The sequence below is a fragment of the Chiloscyllium punctatum genome, chromosome 25 (assembly GCF_047496795.1).
Source record: "Chiloscyllium punctatum isolate Juve2018m chromosome 25, sChiPun1.3, whole genome shotgun sequence".
Lineage (NCBI taxonomy): Eukaryota > Metazoa > Chordata > Chondrichthyes > Orectolobiformes > Hemiscylliidae > Chiloscyllium > Chiloscyllium punctatum.
In genome coordinates, this window is record NC_092763.1 from 28,150,160 (window position 1) to 28,173,250 (window position 23,091).

Genomic DNA, 23,091 nt, shown 5'->3' on the forward strand with positions numbered 1-23,091 from the left:
TAGGTTCAATTCCCGCCTCAGGTGACTGACTGTGTGGAGTTTGCACATTCTCCCTGTGTCGGTGTGGGTTTCTTCTGGGTGCTCCGGTTTCCTCCCATAGTCCAAAAATGTGCAGGTTAGGGAATTGGCCATGTGAAATTGCCGGTAGTGTTAGGTTAGGGGTATGGGTGGGTTGCGGGTCGGTGTGGACTTGTTGAGCTGAAGGGCCTGTTTCCACACTGTAATGTAATCTAATCTGTCTCTCACATACACTTTGCTGAAGAGATGCATTTTTTTTGCTTAATTAAGTCTAGTAAAAAATAGCTAAAATGCTGTAACTGCAAACTCACACACTCGAGGACCAGCTATAGAGTGGGAGCTCTCCTATGTAGCCCCATAAATGTTCAAGGTAAACTGATGACTGGGATGGCGTCAAGGTGAACTCAATAAACCTCTCGAATGGGCATTGGATGGATGACTTAACTATATAATTAGATTACTTACAGTGTGGAAATTCGGCCCAACAAGTCCACATCGACCCGCTGAAGAGCAACCCACCCAGACCCATTCCCCTACATTTACCCCTTCACCTAACACTACAGGCAATTTAGCATGGCCAATTCACCTAACCTGCCCATTTTTCTTTGGACTGTGGGAGGAAACCGGAGCACCTGGAGGAAACCTATGCAGACACAGGGAGAATGGGCAAACTCCACACAGTCAGTCGCCTGAGGCAGGAATTGAACCTGAGACTCTGGCGCTGTGAGGCAGCAGTGCTAACCACTGTGCCACCATGCCTCAGATTATTTATACCTATTCTTCATTACAGTCGCAACCAGGATGTGGAGAGAGAATAACATCCAGTTACGGGTGCTGCTTCTCCAGTGTTCTCTTCAGCTTTTGTCCTTGTTGACTGGAGAAAAGTTTCTGAAAGACGAGAGAGTTCATGCCTTTGTCATATGATCCATCTTACCAATGATCTAAATATAATGGATTGCAATTGCTTTGTTTTGATTGGATTAGATTATGGGTGGGTAAATTACCGTGTTGCAGAACTCATCTTCTTTTCACATTTATTGGCTTCTTCACCATCCTGATTTTGTCTGGATGTTCTGTAACTGGGTCAGAAGGTATATTCCCCTTGGCCGATTATCTTTAATGGACTCCTGGAAATAGGTTGATTCCATTTTATTGGCTTTGGTATTAGTAAAATTGAGTGATGTAAATGTTCTTGGAAACCATATTAAAGTTTAGATTAGATTAGTTACAGTGTGGAAACAGGCCCTTCGGCCCAACAAGTCCACACCGACCCACCGAAGCGCAAACTACCCAGACCCATTCCCCTACATTTACCCCTTCACCTAACACTACAGGCAATTTAGCATGGCCAATTCACCTAACCTGCACATCTTTGGACTGTGGGAGGAAACCGGAGCACCCGGAGGAAACCCACGCAGACACGGGAAGAATGTGCAAACTACGCCACACAGTGGGTTGCCTAAGGCGGGAATTGAACCCAGGTCTCTGCCGCTGTGAGGCAGCAGTGCTAACCACTGTGCCACTGTGCCACCGTGCTGCCCTGTGCTGGAAAAGCACAGCAGGTCAGGCAGCATCCGAGGAGCAGGAAAATAGACATTTCGGACAAAAGCCCTTCATCAGAAATAAATCAGAAAAGCCCTGGTAAAGGGCTTTTGCCTGAAATGTCTATTTTCCTAGCACCACTCTAATGTTGACTCTAATCTCTACCATCTGCAGTACCCACATCCGCCATCTTAGAAACTGCTGATTCAAGTCAGTGTAATATGGTCTCAGTCTTTTAAAACAGTAATTTTTAGCCAGTAAATAAATAACCATGCTTTTTTTTTGTCAAAAATGTCTATCACCTGTGTATAAGTCAGTCTTGTAATATAATTGACATGTAGTCTTTTCAATAGTCAATACTTTGGGGAAGTTACTCTGATTTGATGACTTCATTCATTTAAAGGCACACAGAACATTTAGATATTCTCTACACTGGATGAAGTGACAGCCTCCAACCAATTGACAAGATTAATGTGCACCACATGACCTGTCACAGTGTCCTTAAGAAAGGGTAACAAGGATTAAGCTCAATTTAAAACTGCAGGAAAAAGTGCCTGAACAGGTAAACAAACATCAGAAACATGTCACAATATCAGCTACAAAGCATTGGCTCCATGCCCTAAGGGAAGTGAAGAATGATGGCAGTTTGGGGTTCAAGGCTAATGCCAGGTAGTGTGCAAGATTTAGAGAAAGACACAATTCAGTACTCCACCAGGAAACAGATATTTGACAGAATCTGCCTTCTGAACTTGATAATAAAGCCATTTAATTTCATTGCTTCATCACCCAACCTTAGAAGAAGACTGGGACACCTGGAAGTATTCAGGGATACCCTCACAAGAACAGGGTACAATGCCCAACTCATCGACTGCCAGTTCCACCGTGCCACAGCAAGGAACTGTAATGACCTCCTCAGGAGACAGGCACGTGCTACAACTGACAGGGTACCCTTCGTTGTTCAATATTTCCCAGGAGCTGAAAAACTACGTCATGTTCCTCGTGACCTGCAACACGTTATCAATGAGGATGAGCACCTCACCAAGACTTTCCCCACACTTCCACTACTTGCCTTTAAACAACCGCCAAACCTCAAACAGATCATTGTTCGTAGCAAGCTGCCGGGCTCTCAGGACAACTCCATACAACCCTGTCACGGTAGGCGCTGAAGACGTGTCAGAGTGTGGACATAGATACCACCATTACGCATGGGGACACCTCCCACCTTGTACATGGCAGGTACTCATGTGACTCAGCCAACATTGTCTATCTTATACGTTACAGGCAAGGATGCCTTGAGGCATGGTATATTGGGGAAACCGAGCAAAGGCTATGACAATGGATGAATGGGCACCACACAACAATCAACAGACAGGAGGGTTCCCTCCCAGTTGGGGAACACTTCAGTGGTCCAGGACATTTGACCTCAGACCTTTTGGTGACCATCCTCCAAGGTGGACTTCGGGACAGGCAGCAGCAAAAGGTGGCCGAGCAGAGGCTGATAACTAAGTCCGATACCCATAGGGAGGGCCTCAACTGGGACCTTGAGTTCATGTCACATTCCAGGTGACCACCATTGCACTATACACACACATAGACACTCCTACACACACACACACTCTCTCACTCACACACACAGGCACTCCTATACACACATACACACGGACACATGTACACAGATGCACACACAGACACCCACACACACCCTTACAGACACACACACTCACACATGCACCACTTCACAGACTTAAGACATTCTACACTCACTATACACACACATACACTTTCTCACGCTCACAACCCCCACCCCAGACAGACACACACACAGACAGACAAATGACCCACATGCACATATATATTTTGTGGGATGAATTTGTATTTGCAGAATAACATTGTACTCTGCTCAAAAACTGCATGCATTCATGTAGAACTCTGAACTCAAAAACTGCATGAATTCATGTAAAACTCCATTATCTCACTTTTTAGATTAGAATCAATCTAAACATCATGGCATAGACAGAGAACACAGGGGGCCAACACCTTCAACATATTGTCTAGCTATCACCATTGTTAACAGCTAACCTGAGAATGCAACTTTTTTAAAAAAGGTTTTGTGATTTAAGAAGTGAAACTATAATGTATTCAAACAGATGAAAGACTTAACAGACAATCAATTTTTTCAATGTATAATTTCAGTTACTTCGCACTGTAAATTTTTGCTATAAATTCTGTGTGTTAGGATTGAGCCCTCCACTACCACCTGATGAAGGAGTGACGCTCCGAAAGCTAGTGTGCTTCCAATTAAACCTGCTGGACTATAACCTGGTGTTGTGTGATTTTTAACTTTGTACACCTCAGTCCAACACCGGCATCTCCAAGTTGGGAATCAATTAGTCTGCAATGGAAATGTGGATGAACTTCCACATGCCAGCAAACAAGACTGTGACCAAGACTGGTGAGAAAACCACTCTTGTAATGATGACTGGCCCCAAGATGACTTGGCTCACAATGGGTTTACCTTTTAAGGCAGATGACACAAAATTAAAGTCATTGGGTGATATTCATGCACAAAGTTCTCCCAAAAAAGAAATTGCACAAAGGCATTGTTCACCGGAAAGGAGAAAGATGTTTGCATGAGCATAAGCATGAGGGGTTTGAAACCAAGAGGACTATGCAGAGAAACAAGTTTGCTCATCCTGGGCATTTCATACACCAGTGATGTAGACCATGATGAGGATCAGCCAATACTGACACAGTTGTTATTCTGGTGGCACTCTTATGAGTATTATTCAACCTTATCAATAACCCTCTCAAGAACGCTGTCCAATAGATGATGAGACAAGTAGACATGATGACCTAAACCATAAAAATCAATGAACTGCAGGTGTTGGAAATCTAAAATGAAAACAGAAATTGCTGGAGAAACTTAGCAGGTCAGTAAGTGTCTGTGGACAGAGAAACAGAGTCAACATTTTGCATCCATGATCTTGACGGTGACAGTGAAAAAAGTATCAGCAAAGGTAGAAATACTTGAGCACCCTCATGACCAACATTATGCCAATAGCTCAAAGAATCTTGGAATGAACTTGACTCAAATAATGACAAAGAAACTTCTAAAATGTGGAATAGCTAATGTGCTTGATGGCGCTGATGATGATATGTTGTGGAATTAGGATCCTGAACTGACTGGTACAACTGATGACAGCGATGAAGCTGGTGAAGATGAGGACGATCACTGTGATGATGTTGTACACTCAACCTATAGGGACAAATTGATTATTGATTCAAATACTGCTGAGGCTGATTTTAAAAGAATTCAGTACAAAATGTCTATCACAGGGCAAAATACAGAATGCTATGGCATGTAATGCTTGCTCAGAGGCATGCAGCCACTGAATACAGATTGTTTAAACACCAAGAGGATAATGTAATGCATGCTTAACTCCTTTCAGAATCTCTCGGAGCGAGTGCATTTCCCATGTGACATGAGTTGTGACACCACGGTGCTCTATTAGATGAATTAAGTCATCAGTAACAGTGGCTTTCACACTCAAAAAGACTCAAAAAGCTCAAAAAGAAGCACAGATAATCACACCTGCCATTGTGGGAACTAGTATTCCTGCAGCTGAATGCAACCCATGATGAAGGAGAAAAGCATCCTGGGAAATATGCGCTTTGACGAAGCAACAATTCATCACCGAAACAATAGCTGAGACACTGAGACCTGACCTGCCTCAATGAATCAAACTACCAGTACTGAAACATAAAGGATGACCCACAGAGCAATGATGACCAGGAACCACAGGCAATGAAACCCATCATGTCAAGCTGTCCACTAACACCAGTTACAGGGGGCAGGCATCTCACATTTCCACTTAGCATCACAGGACATGCATTACATCACCCTCTTGGTGTTTAAACAATCTGTATTCAATGGCTGCATGCCTCTGAGCAAGCATTACGACAGCATTACATGCCATAGCATTCTGTATTTTGCCCTGTGATAGACAAAGAGGAATCCAAACATCGACAACCCATTTAGACCTTTATAAACAAATGAAACCAGAAAAGAGAGAGAGAGAGTGTAAAAGATTACTTTTAATTTGGAGATTGCAAGAAATGACTACTCGGTGTGCCCATGCTCACCAACACCTCCTCCACGCGACCTCATCACCAACATGTTCCTTCCACTCCACCTCATCACTGACCAACACCCCCCCCCCCCCCCCCAAAGCTGCCTCGACACCCATGCCTCCTCCACACCAGCTAATCACTCAACCCATCCCATGCTATCTCGTCATCTAAACACTCTCCAAACCGGGTCATCACTGACACCATGCCACACCAGCTCCTCACTGACATGTTCATGTAGTTATAACAAATGGTAAATGTAATTATTTTTCAGAAATGCACTGTATCCCAATTTATCTCACCTTCAATTCAAAGTCAATAGAAAGCATGGACCAGGTTTCTGTACTAAAGAAAAACTTATGAGTAATTAAACTAAAGCTACTAGTTAGCAAATTTTGAGAAGATTTGGAGCTCAGGTTGTGGTTCTGGATGTAAGTTTGATCACTGAGCTGGAAGGTTAGTTTCCAGACGTTTCATCACTATACTAGGTACCATCAGCAGTGAGCCTCTGGTGAAGCACTGGTGGTATGGCCCGCTTTCTATTGATGTGTTTAGGTTTCCTTGGGTTGGTGATGTCATTTCCTGTTCTTGTTCTGAAGAGATGGTAAATGGGATCCAAGTCAATGTGTTTGTTGATAGAGTTCTGGTTGGAATGCCATTCTTCTAGGAATTCTCATGCATGTCTCTGTTTGGCTTGTCGTAGGATTGATATGTTGTCCCAGTCAAAGTGGTGTCCTTCCTCACCTGTATGTGAGGATACTAGTGAGAGTGGGTCATGGCTTTTTGTCAATAGATGATGTTCATGAATTAATTCACTCAATTAAGTCACCTCTCAACCTTCTCTCTTAGGAAAACAGCCTCAAGTTCCTCAGCGTTTCCTCACAAGGCCTTCCCTCCATACCAGGCAACATCCAAATAAATTGCCTCTGAACCCTTTCCAAAGCTTCCACATTCTTCCTATAATGTGGTGGCCAGAACTGTATGGAATACTCCAAGTGTGGCCGCACCAGAGGTTTGAACAGCTGCAGCATGACCTCATGGCTCCGAACCTCAATCCCTCTACCAATAAAAGCTAACACACCGTATGCCTTCTTAGCAACCCTATCAACCAGGGTTGCAACTTTCAGGGATCTATGTACATGAATACAGAGATCTCTCTGCTCATCTACACTACGAAGGATCTTACCATTAGCCCAGTACTCTTTATTCATGTTGCTCCTACCAAAGTGAATCACCTCACACTTTTCTGCATTAAATTCCATTTGCCGCCTCTCAGTCCAGCTATGCAGCTCATCTATGTCACTCTGTAACCTACAACATACTTTGCCACTATCCACAACACCACTGACCTTGGTGACCACTAACTCATCCTTCTACACCCTCATCCAGGTCATTTATAAAAATGACAAACAGCAGTGGCCCCAAAACAGATCCTTACAGTACACCACTAGTAACTGAACTCCAGAATGAACATTTCCCATCAACCACCACCCTCTGTCTTCTTTCAGCTAGCCAGTTTGGATCAGAAATTGCCGAATTACCCTCAATTCCATTTCTCCATATTTTGTGCAATAGCCTACCATGGGGAAACTTATCAAACACCTTACTGAAATCCATATACACCACATCAACTGCTTTACCCTATCCACCTGTTTGGTCACCTTCTCAAAGAACTCAGTAATGTTCATGAGGCATGACCTACCCTTCACAAAACTGTGTTGACTATCCCTAATCAACTTATTCCTTTGTCAATGAATATAAATCCTATCTCTTTTAACCTTTTCCAACACTTTACCCATAACTGACGCTCACTGGTCTATAATTAACAAGGTTGTCTCTACTCCTCTTCTTGAACAAGGGGACAACATTTGCTATCCTCCACCCTTCTGGCACTATTCCTATAGACAATGACAGCATAAAGATCAAAGGCAAAGGCTCTGTTATCTCCTCCCTGGCTTCCCAGGGAACTAATGCAGCCCAGAGGACTTATCTATTTTCACACTCTCCAGAATTGCTAACACCTCCTTGTTGTGAACCTCAATCCCGTCTTGTCTAGTAGCCTGCATCTCAGTATTCTGTTTTTTCCAGTGTGAATATTGACAAAAAATATTAATTTAGTGCTTCTCCTATCTCCTCGGACTCTACGCACAACTTCCCACTACTGCCCTTGATTGGCCCTAATCTTATTCTAGCCATTCCTTTTTTTCCTGATATACCTTGGGAAAGTTTTAGGGATGGAAAGCTTTCTGCAGCTAGTACAGAGCAACTGATTCACTTGGAAAGTGTTTCTTACTTACCAGTTCAAAAATTCACAGCTCATAGCAACTGCTGCAGGAAATGGAAGTGGTTATCGCGATGTTTAACTGACTCTTTTTACTGAAGAGAACAAACAGCTTCTGCTGTGGAGAGCAGTAACACACCCTCCAGTGTCTTACTCTCTTTCTGTGTCTATGTGTTTGTCATTTGTCTCCAATTCTAACCTGCTCAGTTACTTGAGAATGAACCAGCTTCACTTCAAACTTTCTGTTCCTGGTAGACGGCACATTACAGGAATCAACAGCCAAAAAGAGATTGCAATAGGTACCAAAATTCCTTGCTGCAAAATTATGCAGATATCCTGGTAAATCCATTTTGAAAAATGTTCTTGTTATTGTCGTCCACAGCTTTTAAAGAGTCAAAACTAAGAAGATGATTCTCGTACAAATTGCTTGTCTTTTAATGTTGTAATACTCTTTGTCTGTTATGTAAGAACATACTGTCACTAGTCTGTGTTTATTAAAGCTTTTGTTTAAAACTGCTCAATAGTATAATATGTGGAGGTCTTTACAGTTGTACTAACATGGGCTTATCTGCAGTTGCTGATGGACGTTTTGTGTTTTCTTTCTCTGAAAATAGTCAGTGCTGTTATTCATAACTTTTTACAGTCTACCACTGCAGCATGTCCCAATCCTTCACAGCTATTAAAATGAGAAAAGAAAATTTGCATTGATACAGCACTTGCTCCAGATGTCACATAATGCTCTCCAGCCAAAAGATTACTTTGCATTAAGTGTTTTCAAATTGTTTTGTAATATGCACTTATGTGCAGCAGCATGATAGTGGGCAGGTCATCTGTTTTGTGATATTGCTTGGGGGACAGATACTGTGGAGAAATAGATAAATATACAAGGGCCTATTACATTTGACTGAGGGGGCAGTCAGGTCTTCGGTTTAATTCCTCAGTAGGTTCGGCTGTGCAGCACATCCTCGGCACTGCACCATACGTGTCAGCAGACACCATGTATTCACTCTCGAAAACATTGGGTGAGCAATGTCGCAAAAAACAAGCTACCCACAGCATAACACAGAACAGCAAGTGTTGTTCATGTTTAACCGAGACAGTGATTACAAAATGCTCCTTTAATATTTGGGTTTGATCAGCAAGGCAGGTATAATTGACCGATGTTTTTGTTTTGCAGGATTATACTATTACCATGTATTTCCAACAAGGTTGGAGAGACAAGCGTTTGTCATATACGGCTCTCCCGCTCAATCTCACCCTGGACAATCGGGTGGCTGATCAGCTGTGGCTCCCAGACACGTACTTCCTGAACGACAAGAAATCCTTTCTCCACGGGGTGACCGTGAAAAACCGTATGATCCGCCTGCACCCTGATGGCACTGTCTTGTACGGACTCAGGTAGGTGCTATGGCAGTTCATGCATCTTCCAGCTTAACGTACCTCTATCCATTAATTAACTGGGTGGCTAACATCAAAAGTAGGCTCCGTAACTAAAAGGTAAATACATGGCATAAAAGCCAGAGTTGAACTGAAAAGATCTTCTTTGATAGTGAGTCAGTGCAATGTGGACCAGGCTACCTGAAAGGATAACGGAAGCAGATTCAATAATAACTGTCAAATATTAGGTATATCATTCATACGATCACCAGGAAAATCTGTTGGGGCTATCGGGGGTGGGTGGGTTGCAAGGGACGAGTCTGAGAGTGCAGTCTGAGGACAGCACAGGCTCACTAGACCAAATGGTCACATCCCGCACTATAAAATCCTCTGACAAGATTGAATTCTCTTGTTAATTTGAGAATCTTTCTGTAAGGCAAGTTTCATTTCTGTGTGATGGGCAGCGGCAGAGGTAAACATAAAGCTGAACGATGTACAATTCCAATTGATGCTTAATCAGTCTGAATGCTACCTGGACTTGGATTACAAGATGAAAGAGAGTGGTCTTGCATCCTAATTAAACAAATGCATTTCCTCATTTTAAAACCGTGCTGCCTCTATTTGATTACATTGTGATATGTTCAAGACATTGTTAAAGCTCCAGAATACTAAACTGCAGCATTTTCTCAATGACTGATATCTACAGTGTCTTTAGAAGCAAATGATTTGGAGACGCCGGTGTTGGACTGGGGTGTACAGAGTTAAAAAACACAACGCCAGGTTTTGGTCCAACAGGTTTATTTGAAAGCATTAGCTTTCAGAGCGCTGCTCCTTCATCAGGTGGTTGTTACCTGATGTTTCAAGTCCAGTAACTCTTCTTCAGAACACGGTGGCCTCACAGCACCAGGGACCATCAGGCACATTCTCCCAGTGTCTGCGTGGGTTTCCTCCGGGTGCTCCGGTTTCCTCCCACCGTCCAAAGATGTGTAGATTAGGTGAACTGGCCATGCTCAATTGCCCATAGTGTAGGTTAGGTGCGTTAGTAAGGGGAAAATAGGGGAATAATAGGGAAGGGAAATGGACCTGGGTGGGATACTCTTCGGAGGGTCGGTGTGGGCTTGATGGGCCAAATGGCCTGTTTCCATACTGGAGGGATTCTATGATGATTCTGTGATGGAGATAGAGAAAGTAGCAGAATGGAATAGAGTCCTTACAGCAAGCGGGGTGTGAGGAAGCGAATAGAAGGTAGTTGGGAGTCACACAGTATACAAACAGACCCTTTTACTCCAACTCATCAGACCAGATATCCTAAATTACTCTAGTCCCATTTGTCTCGATTTGGCCCATATTCCTCTAAACCCTTCCTATTCAGATACTCATCCAAATGTCTTTTAAATGTATTAATGGTACTAACTTTCATCATGTTTTAGATTAGATTACTTATAGTGTGGAAACAGGCCCTTCGGCCCAACAAGTCCACACCAACCCGCTGAAGCACAACCCACTCACACCCATTCCCCTACACCTAAAACTACAAGCAATTGAGCTTGGCCAATTCACCTGACCTGCACATTTTTGGACTGTGGGAGGAAACTGGAGCACCCGGAGGAAACCCATGCAGACATCGGGAGAATGTGCAAACTCCACACAGTCAGTCGCCTGAGGCGGGAATTGAACCCAGGTCTCTGGCGCTGTGAGGCAGCAGTGCTAACCACCGTGCCACTTTCTGGCAGCATACTCTATGCACCACCCTCTGCATGAAAAGTTTGACCCTTAGATCCATTTTATATCTTTCCCCTGCCACTCCAAATCCTTTAGTTTTGGATTCCCCTGCCCTGGGAAAAAGACCTTAGTCAACATATCCATGCCTCTCATAATTTTATAGAGGTCACCTGTCAGCTTCTGTCAGGTTAGATAGGGTGGACAGTGAGAGCCTTTTTCCTCGGATGGTGATGGCTAACATGAGGGGACATCGCTTTAAATTGAGGGAAGATAGACATAGGAGAGATGTCAGAGGTAGTTTCTTTACTCAGAGTGTAGTAAGGGCATGGAATGCCCTGCCTGCAACAGGAATAAATTCACCAACTTTAAAGGCATTTAAATGGTCATTGGATAAACATATGGATGAAAGCCCTTAACACTGTGTCAGTCCCAGTTTATGGTTGAAAAGTTAAAATTCCCTACCATTACAACCATATCATTCTTATAGACATCTGAGATTTCCTTATAAATTTGCTTCTCAATTTCCCACTGACCACTGGGGAGCCTATAGTACAATTCCAAGAAGATGATCATCCCTCTCTTGTTGCTCAGTTCCACCCAAATAACTTGGATATACTCCCAGGAATATCCTCCCAAAGTACAGCCATATATTTTTTCCTAACTAAGAGCAGCACTCCACCTCTTCTCTTGCCTGCCTCTCCTTCCTGTCACATCTATACTCATCCCTGAGCCACATTTCTGTAATAGCTATGATATCCCAGTCCCATGTTCCCAATGTTGCCCTGAGTTGATCTGCATTACTTGTTAGGCCTCTTGCATGAAAATAAATGCAATTCAATTTATCAGTCCTACCATGTTCTCTGCCTTGCTCCTGCCTGCCTTGGCTGACTTACGCCTCTTCTCAACTGTACCAGCCTCAGACTATTTTCTCACTATTTCTTTAGGATCCCTCCCCCCTTAAATCCTCCCAAGTTGCTCTTCCAAATCTTCCCCTTTGAAGTCAGGTGCCAACCATCCTTCTCTATTCCAAAGACATTCCAATGATCCAGAAATGTGAATCCCTACTCCTCTCAGCCACACCTTCATCTGCTCTATCCTCCTATTCTTTCTCTAGCACGTGGCACCAGGAGTGTTCCAGATATTACCATCCTTGAGGACCTACTTGTTAACCTCATACCTAAGTTCCTATATTCTCTGCTCAGATCCTCATCTCTTTCTTTAGATTAGATTAGATTAGATTACTTACAGTGTGGAAACAGGCCCTTCGGCCCAACAAGTCCACACCGCCCCGCCGAAGCGCAACCCACCCATACCCCTACATCTACATCTACCCCTTACCTAACACTATGGGCAATTTAGCATGGTCAATTCACCTGACCTGCACATCTTTGGACTGTGGGAGGAAACCGGAGCACCCGGAGGAAACCCACGCAGACACGGGGAGAATGTGCAAACTCCACACAGAGAGTCACCTGAGGCGGGAATTGAACCCGGGTCTCTGGCGCTGTGAGGCAGCAGTGCTAACCACTGTTCCTATGTTGTTGATACCAACCTTACCCCTGTTCCAACCTTCCAGCTTAGCACTGTCTTCATGATCTGACCCAGCTGCCAATCTCCCTTCCCACCTATCCACTCCACCCTCCCCTCTGACCTATCACCTTCATCTGCACCTCCATCCACCCATTGTACTCTTTGCTACTCCCCCCACCCTCCTCTCTGACCTATCACCTCCATGCCCACCCCCATTCACCTCGTGTACTCTTTGCTACCTTTTCCCCAGCCCCACCCCCCACCCCCCACACCCCATTTATCTCTCCATGCTGGAGCCTCCCTGCCTTCATTCCTGATGAAGGGCATTTGCCCAAAACGTTGATTTTCCTGCTCCTCGGATGCTGCCTGGCCTGCTGTGCTTTTCCAGCACCACTCTAGACAGCCGATAAAGAGGAACCAGTTGATATATTGTATTTCAACTTCCAGAAGGAATTTGCTGCTGTTGAAAATAAAAGTTTGTGGTGTTAAGAGTAACATATTGGCTTGGATAGAAGATTGACTGGCTGATACGAAGCAGAGTGTATGAATTAATGAGTTGTTTTTTTGGTTAGCAAGATGTAACAAACGTAGATAAGGTAACTAAACTTGCTGAAATGCAAATGGTCATTATGCAGTTAAGACACGTAATTATGAAAGCTATCGGCTGTCTAGATTAGAGTGGTGCTGGAAAGGCACAGCAGGCCAGGCAGCATCCAAGGAGCAGGAAAATTGATGTTTTGGGCAAATGTAACTCAAGGAAAAATTAAATATAAAAGTAACAGGTTATGCTTCAGTGATGCAGGGCACAGGTAACACTGCATGTGGAGTGTTGTGTACAGCACTAGACCCCATACTCAAGGAAGGATGTAAATGTGTTAGAGGCAGTATAGCAACTCAAAGAAGGTTGATTAGACTCATACAATTTGTCTTGTGATGAAAGGTTTGACAGGATTGGCTTGTATCCGTCAGGGTTCAGAAGAGTAAGAGATGACTTGCCTGAAAATTACAACATCTTGAGAGGTAGTGACAGGGTGGATGTGTGGAGAATGTCTCCTCTTTTGGGAGAATGTAGAATGGGGGCTCAATTTTTATCCCCATTTAGAACAGAGATGAGGCACAGCTTTTCTCAAACTCGTGAGACTTTGATCTCTCCCTCAAAAGTCTGTAGAGACCGAGTCCTTGATATTTTTAAGGCAGAGGAATAGAAGGGAGTGAAAGATTATCTTGGGTTATCAGGAATGTGGTTAAGATTACAGGTACAATCAGCCATGATCTTATTGAATGGTTAAGCAAGCTTGAGGGACTGAATGGTAAATTCATTCTTCTGATTTGTATGTCAGCAAAGTGTTCTTCCTTACATTCCCCCCCGAATCTTTTGTCCAAAACCTTAAATTTCTTGCGGAGTGTACTGTCAGCCGGTGGGAATATCTTTTCTTTGATTTTTGAGGTAAGGGGTTTAACAGGAGACAGTCTCAGAATAACGGGGTGTCCATTTAGCACTTTAAGGCTCAATGGGGCCAAATGGGAAGTTTTGCGATGTTTCCTGGAGGCCCAACCTGTCTTTATTTTGTCCACCTTGTTCAAATCTCCCCCACGATCTCCTTCACTCCACAGAGAACAAACTCACCTTCTCCAACCTACTCCTTGTCGTTAACATTTCTGATCTCTCAAACATTCTGGTAAATCTCCCTGCAATCTCTCAAGGTCCCTCATGTCCTTCCTAAAGTATCAAGACCAAAACTGAATGCAATGCTGTAGGTGTTGATGAACCAGATCTTTATAAAGGTTCAGGTTTTGTATCAATATCTCGATTTATGAAACCCAAAGTCCCATAGAATTTGCTAAACACTGTCTCAAAATCTTTAATGATCAACGTACATCCTCTGTCCCTGCAAATTACTTAGAGATTGGCCATTCATTCTGTATTTCCTCTCCCTACGTGTTCCACCAAAACTACATCACTTCATAATTCACTGTGTTAAACTCTATCTGCCTCTTGTCTTCCCGTTGTGCCAATCTATATCTTGTTGGAGTTGATTGGTATCAGCTTTGCTGTTTGCCACATGTTTGTTATCATCAGCAGATTATAAGATTCTGTTCTATATTCCACTTTCCAAATCAATTAATTGTAGGAAAAGAAGCCTACAGCACTGCCCCTTGGTGAACACCTCTACCTGCAGTTTGAACAACATTTACTATAACTCGCTGTTTCCTGTTCTTAAGCCAGTTAGTTATCCAGTTGAGCATTAATGATCCTATTCCATAGTTCTCAATCATCTTTTGTGTGGTACTTAGTCATACAATTTCTTAAATCCATATAGACAACATCAACCACATTCCCTTCATCAACGTTGATTACATTACCTACAGTGTGGAAACAGGCCCTTCGGCCCAACAAGTTCACACCGACCCTCCAAAGAGCAACCCATCCAGACCCATTGCCCTACATTTACCCCTTCACCTAACCTGCACATTTTTGGACTGTGGGAAGAAACCGGAGCACCCGGAGGAAACCCACACAGACATGGGGAGAATGTGCAAACTCCACACCAACAGTTGCCTGAGGTGGGAATTGAACCCAGGTCTCTGGCACTGTGATGCAGCAGTGCTAACCACAGGTGGCTTTGGGGGCCTGATTCTGGCAGAATCTGGATTTTTACTTTTTCAAAATGTTCAACAAGATTTGTTGAAAAACCATCTGTCTTTTCCTAACCCGTGCTGGCTCTCCTCCATTCACTCAAACCTCTCTGAGTGCTGGGGTGTCTTCCTTCATTATTGTGTCTAAAAGCTTAAACACCTCTGATGTTAAACTGACTCACCTGTAGTTACTAAGAATGTCCTTGTATGCTTTCTTGAATATTTGGCAATCATTTGTCAACCTCAATCCTCTGGCACTCCTAGCCCTCTGTACCCCAGGAAAATTGGACAATTATGCTTAGCCCCTCTGCTGTCTCCAACACATATCTTTTAGAAAGCTGAGCTATCAAGCCATCTTGACCATGTGAATTATCCACACTTAAACAGTTCCAGCCTTCCAATACATTGTTCTTTATTCTTTCTTGGATATGGTTGTCACAGGCAAGAGAACATTCCCGCCTCAGGCGACTGACTGTGTGGAGTTTGCACGTTCTCCCCGTGTCTGCGTGGGTTTCCTCCGGGTGCTCCGGTTTCCTCCCACAGTCCAAAGATGTGCAGGTCAGGTGAATTGGCCATGTTAAATTGCCCATAGTGTTAGGTAAGGGGTAGATGTAGATGTAGGGGTATGGGTGGGTTACGCTTCGGCGGGGCGGTGTGGACTTGTTGGGCCGAAGGGCCTGTTTCCACACTGTAAGTAATCTAATCTAAAAATCTAACATTTGTTGCCTATTCCTCATTGGTCTTGAGAAAGTGATTGTATATGGTCTAGTGAGAAATATTTGAGAGATCTAGTGAGATATGTTTGAAGCATCAAGTGAGGTTGTGTTGATCCATTTGGTGAGATATGTTTGAGGGATCTGGTGAGATTAGACTAAATATCTCAAGAGGTTTGTTGAATAATCTGGTGGGATGTGCTTGAGAGATCTGGTGAGCTAGACAAATCTTGATTATTTTGATAAATGGAATTTTGTTAAAACAAAATTGAAAAACCCAAAGCAAACTCCTTCCCCAAATCTGAGTATTTTCCATTATCAACCCGACAGTGGTCGGTCCCCTTGCAGACCCTCCCTGACATTGTCTAGACTAACTGATAAGGAGGACAATCAAAATCAATGAGAGTGCCTATCTGTCTTTCAGGTGAGATGTTACACGTAGACTCAGTCTCACCCCTTGGTAGAGATGGAAATCAGAAAGGAGCAAAGAAGATTCTGGTTATATATTGGGCAATGGTTATTCTGCTAGGAGAATGTGAGGACTGCAGATGCTGGAGATCAGAATTGAGAGTGTGGTGCTGGAAAATCACAGCAGATAGGGCAGCATCCAAGGAGCAGGAGAATCAACTTTTCAGGAATAAACCTTTCATTCCTGATGTAGGGCTTGTGCCTGAAACGTTGATTCTCCTGCTCCTCGGATGCTGCCTGACCTGCTGTGCTTTTCCAGTACCACATTCTCAACAATAGCTATTCTGCAGCACATGTGACCGACTGGCAATACCTTTACTCTGATTCGCCATCAGAGCTCCCTCAAATTTGCGAGTTAACGGAACAACAGCTGTGAGGTAGAGTCAGGACCACAGGAAGATTCCGTGTTGGTGTCTTTAGAATGCAGTGGCGGGATTTAAGGCTCAGTATGAGGTGTGACTAGTTGGGATTCTGACTGGCCTGATGAGAGCCCACACTAACTGTTGTTTCTGGTTTTCTTATTTTTAGGATCACCACCACAGCAGCTTGTATGATGGACTTGCGCAGATACCCCCTGGATGAGCAGAACTGTACTTTGGAAATAGAGAGCTGTAAGTTCGACTCAAGGAATTACTATCTCATTCAGGGTTTTATCAACCACTCACACTGAGCATGCAGTCATTCAGGGTCACAAGGATTCAGTTTCTTATCCTCCCCCTCCCCTCCATCTCAAAGGTATTCTATCATTGGGGACTTCACCCAGTGCTCAAGAACTCAGTGGACAATAGCACAGTAAATATCAAGGGGAATAATGTGATACACAGATCCACATACTGACAAAAAAAAACACAAATAGACAGACCTATACATATATGTACAGTCTCATTACAGACAGTTTCCCAGATATCCTTGCAAACACACAGGCTCAGAGGTGGAACCACATACAATGCCCATACAGATGCCCACACCCATCCACAAACACACAGAATCACATATATATTCACTCTCTCTCACAGTCACTCTCACCCCTCTGGCTTGGTCCACAGAGACCCCTTGTCCAAACCACACACAAGCATAGCCACATGTCCAAACAAACAGGCCCACAAAGCAACACACACCCACATAGATCTCTGCACATGGATGGTAATATGTGTACACAGACATATCAATATTCAAACCACAAACACACATATGGATCCACATCCTCACACTGACACAGATCCACCAACACACTCTGATATACAGAGATATACGCAAACACACACATTATAAACAGTATTGGAATCGAGACCATATTTGTTATGGGGTTAGTGCCCAGTGATCTTAATACCTGACAAGACAGAGTTTTAACAAGAGAATAGATAGGACAGGATAACTTTGATTTAGGTTTTTGTTATTAGTGATTACTGAAGCACAAACACACAATGTTGCAGCTTTTGTTTTAGTATTAAGTGTATAAATGACAGAAGTGAAGATAAACAACAAAGAAAACTCTATTCCCTTGTAAAACAAATTTTTAAACATGCAGTAGGAATGAGCCAAGCCACCTTTATAGATTAAACAGAAAAAACAGCTTTATATCAGAACCAGTACATCCTGGTACAGCTTATAAACATTGATGCAATTCTAAGAGCATCTCACACTGTATCTCCAGCAATATCCAGTCTAGTTCATTTCCAAGAGGTGGAGGGGGTGGGGGGGGGGAAGGGGGGGGAGGATGGTGAGAGAGAGACTTTGATAGGCTTGAACTAATTAAAATTTCAACTTCCCTTCCAGAACTATAGTTAGTTCTTGCTTAATTATTATGCTGTTGACATTAGTTTTCTTCCAGTTTGAAACTATTCCTGAAATAGCTTTAATACATTTTCTTATTTTAAAAATCTTCAAAAGCACTTAACTCCACTTTTATTCCAATGACTGTATCCCAGCACTCAGTCTGGGAATAATGGTAACTTCTTTATCTAAAATTGGTTTATTATTTTAAACTCATGCTTAGACATATTGCTTAGCATATGTTACTTGTTACTTAATACACATTTCTCTCTCAAATGAGTTTCCAGCACAGGTTCAAAATGAAAGTCAGTGTCTGAAAAGTATTTCCAGTAAGGCCTCTGACCTTGGGATTCTCACTTGGATATTGATGAAGGAGCAGTGCTCTGAAAGCTTGTGCTTCCAAATAAACTAGTTGGACTATAACCTGGCGTTGTGTGACTTGTAACTTTGTAAGGTTAACACTGGCATCTCCAAATCATGGGTATTGCAGTTTTTAAATGCTATTTGTTAAATTGATACACAAAGACAACCCATAAGTTTAACATCAAGTTTGAAAAATCCAATCTTACAGGAAATGATATTAAAATACTTATGAATAAATCTTACAATTTTATCACAGCACACATATGTAGATCTGCTCACAGATAAATATATATGCACCCAAACAGTGGCACATTCACCCACCTTTCCACAGACAGACTTGCCCATTTAAAATGATTCTGCAAAATCTGGAAGCTTACAGCTGGAAGACTGAAGAATCCAAGGTTGTTTTCTCAAGAAATGAGAAAGCTTGGAAATACCCTGACAGAGACCTTTAAAATTATGAAAGGCTTTCATCAGACACTAATATCTCACCAATCTCCATGTCCTGACAGTTTGCCCAAGTTCTGTTACAGTCATTCCCACTGTTGATTTCACAATCACAGAATTATCTCTGTGCAAAAAGAAGCCATTTGATCCATTGAGTCTGCACTGGCTTTCTGAATGAGCATTAGGACTTGGTACCATTCTCCCACCTTTTCCGCATAACCCTGCACATTGTTTTTATTGAAATAATCATCCAATACCCTCAGCTGATACTGCCTCCAATACACAGGCAGGCAGTACATTCCAGACCCTAACTACTTTCCTGTGTGGGAAAAGATTTTTCTCAAATCACATGTACTTTTTTTTTTACAAATTATCTATGTGCCCTCTCATTCTTGATACTTTTGCAAATGGGAACAGTTGCTCCTTATTTCATCTGACGGGATGTGGTGGAATACTCCCCAGCAAGTGGGGAGTATTCCACCACATTTCTAACTTGTGCCTTGTAGATGGTGGACAGGCCTTGGAAAGTCAGGCAGAGATTTGCTCACTGCAGGATTCCTAGCCATTGTATTGATATGATAGCTTCAATCATATCTTTTCTCAGTCTCCTCCTTGACATTGAAACCAGCACTAAATTCTCCAATCTATCACCTTAATTGGAATTTCTTATCCTTGGAATCACTGTTATAAATCTGTACTTTTTTCATTCATTAAAGTGCTTGGGGGATGCTAGCTGTGACAACATTTATTTCTCCTCCTGAATTGCCCTGAAAAACTGGTGCTGAGCTGCCTCTTGAACTGCTACAGTTCATTTGGTGGAGGGACACATAGAGTGATGTTAGGGACAGAATCCCAAACTTTTTACCCAGCAACAGTGAAGGAACGGAGATGTATTTCCAAGTTAGGATGGTGAGTGACTTGAAGAGAAACTTTCAGATAGTGGTGTTGCCATGGATCTGTCATCCTTGTTCTTCTAGATGGAAGTTGTCATGGGTTTTGAAGGTTCTGTCTAAAGAGCCTTGGTGAATTTCTGCAGTGTTTCTTGTAACTAGCACACAGAGCTGCTACTGAGCATTGGTGATGGAGAAAATGAATGTTGGTGGATGGTTTGCCAATCAATGGGCTTCTCTGTCTTGGACAGTGTCAAGCTTCTTGAGTGTTGTTGGAGCTGCACTCATCCAGGTAAGTGAAGAGTATTCCACCACATTTCTAACTTGTGCCTTCTAGATGGTGGACAGGCTTTGGAAAGTCAGGCAGAGATTTACTCACTGCAGGATTCCTAGCCATTGACCAGGTCCTATTGCCATTGTATTTATATGGTGAGTCCAGTTCAAGTTTAGGTCAATGATAACCTCAAAGATGTTAATTGTGGGGGATTTAATTATGGCAATACCTTTGAAGATCATGGGGCAATTGTTAGACTCTTCATTGTTAGAGACGATCATTGCTTCTGGCTTGTGTGTTGCGAATGTTACTTGTCACTTGTCAGCCCAAACCTGGATATTGTTCAGGCTGTTCTGCGTGCAAGGATATAGAGTCAGACAGTTGGAGGTCTACAGCACAAAGAAAAACCTTTTGGCCCTTTGTATCTGTACTGGTTAAAAGAAAGCTTTTAATCCCATTTTCCAGCCCCAAGCCTTGGCATCGTAAATATACATCTAAATAATTGTTAAATGTTATGAGGGTTTTTGCCTCAACCACCCTTACAGACAGTGAGTTCCAAATTCCCATTATTCTCTGCATGAAAAGATTTTTCTTCACATCTCCTCTAAACCTTCTCCCCTTAAATTGCCATCACCGTAATCTTCATCATTAATCACTCCACCAAGGGAAACTGCTTCAGTTTCTAAGGAGTTATGAATGAAGCTGAACATAGTGCAATCATCAGCGAACATTTTCACTACTAACCTTACAATGGAGTAAAGTTCATTGATGAAGCAGCTGGAAATGGGTCTAGGACACTACCCTGAGGAACTCCTGCAGAAATGTCTTCTTTTGTGCCAGCTATAAGTCTAGCAGGGGAGAGTTTTCCCTCTGATTCTAATTAACCTCAATTTTCCGAGGGCGTTTGATACCACACTCTGTCAAATGTAGCCTTGATGTCAAGGGCTGTCAGTCTCCCCTCCCCTCTGGAATTCAGCTCTTTTTTGCCCATGTTTGAACCAAGGCTGTAATGAGGTCAGGAGCTGAGTGACCCTAGTGGAACCCAAACTGGGTGTCACTGAGCTGGTTATTGTTGAGCAGGTGCAGCTTGGTGGCACCTTCCATCACTTTACTGATGATCGAGAGTAGGCTGTTGGAGCAGTAATTGGCTGGACATATCTGGGCAAATTTCCACATTGTCGGGTAGACTCCAGAGTTGTAATTGTACTGAAAGAGCTTGGCCAGAGGTGTGAATAGTTCTGGAGTACAAGTCATCAGTACTATTGCTGAAATGTTGTCAAGGACCATAGCCTTTGCAGTGTCCAGTGCCTGCAACTATTTCTTGATAACATGTGGAATGAATCAAATTGGCAAGACTGGTATCTGTGATCTGGTGACCAATAGAGGAGGCCAAAATAGATCATCCACTCGACATTTTTGGCCGCATATTCCTGTGAATGCTTCAGCCTTCTCATTTGCATTGGACTCTTCCATTGTTGAGGATGAAGATACTTGTGACTCTCCTCTGTGAGTTGTTTAATTGTCCACCACCATTCATGATTGGATGTCGCAGGACAGCAGAACTTAACTCTGGTGTTGGTTGTGGGATTGCTTAGGCTTTGTCTAGAACTTGCTGCTTATGCTGTTTGACATGTAAGTGGTTCTGTTTTGTAGCATCATAAGGTTGACACCTCATTTTCAGGTATGCCTGGTTCTGCTCCTGGCATCCCCTCACCATTGAACCAGGGGTCATCCCCTTGGCTTGTTGGTAATGGTTGAGTAGGGGAAATGCTGGGCAATGAGGTAGAAGATTGTGCTGAAGTCCAATTCTGCTGCTGTTGGCCCAGAACACCTCATAGATGCCTAGTCTTGAATTGTTAGATCTGTCGATGTCAGTCCCATTGATCACAGTGATAGTCTCACGTAACAGCATGGAGGGTAATCTCAATGTGAAGGTTGTACCAATACCATCGTGGTAAGTGCAGCTGCAGCTGGCAAATTGTCAAGGATGAGGTCAAGTACAGGTCGTTACGTTATAACGCGCATTTCGTCAATGCGCATTCGCTGTAACGCGATTGATGAATTGAAATTGCTGTTTCTACAGTGCAAACTTTTAAAATGTATGTTGGCAGTAATGCAATTACAGCGCCAACACTTAAAGCGCTGTTTTAAAGCATGATTTTTCTACAACATGTGGTTTCACAAAAACACAGCCATCATATTGTAGAAGACCTGACTGCATATTTATCCCTCCAGTTGGTCATCTCACCACCTGCCGTTGACCCTGTCTAGCAGCTATGTCCTTGAGGACCCAACCAGCTCGATCAGTAGTACTGCTGCTGAGCCACTTTTGGTGGTGGACATTGAAATTCCTGATCCAAGAGGACATTTTATGTGCTTGCCACCCTCAGTGCTTGCTCCAAGTATTGTTCAATGTGGAGCATTACTGATTCATTGGTCAAGGAAGGACAGAGCGTCGTAATCAGCATGAGGTTTCCTTAGACTTATTTGACCATGGGGTTACATTGAAGGGCAACTCCCTCCCAACTGTATACAGAACAACCTCAGTTACCTGAGCATCAATTTTCCAAATTTCAGAGATCTCAAGGTCCCGTAAAAATGTTATCTGTTATCTGAACAATCAGTTATCAAAACACACAGTTGTCCAAACAAAATACTCCCCACCTGTCATGTTTGGATAATCAGGTTGCTCTGTACACTGTTCCACCATCTCTGCTGGGACTGTCCTGTCAGTGAGACAGGATATATCCAGGAATGGTAATGGTCATGTCTGGGACATTGTAAGGTACAATTCTGTGAGTATGACTCTGTCAGGCTGTTTTTGCCTGAGACAGTCTGTGAGACAGCTCTCCAAATTTTGGCACTAGCCTCCAGATTTTACTGAGGGGGTTTTTTACCACTGTCACTGCGGGTGGCTACATTGATGCC

At 43.1% G+C, this 23,091-nt stretch overlaps 1 protein-coding gene across 2 annotated transcripts in view; it reads left to right on the forward strand.

Moving 5' to 3' along the window:
• Window positions 1–23,091, forward strand: part of gabrb4 (gamma-aminobutyric acid type A receptor subunit beta4) — a 240,545-nt gene that overhangs the window by 203,322 nt on the left and 14,132 nt on the right. For both annotated transcript variants that reach the window (XM_072594889.1, XM_072594890.1), the window contains exons 4-5: window positions 9,147–9,367; window positions 16,945–17,027. In XM_072594889.1, coding sequence (XP_072450990.1) covers window positions 9,147–9,367; window positions 16,945–17,027 — 304 coding nt within the window. The remainder of the gene's footprint in view (window positions 1–9,146; window positions 9,368–16,944; window positions 17,028–23,091) is intronic.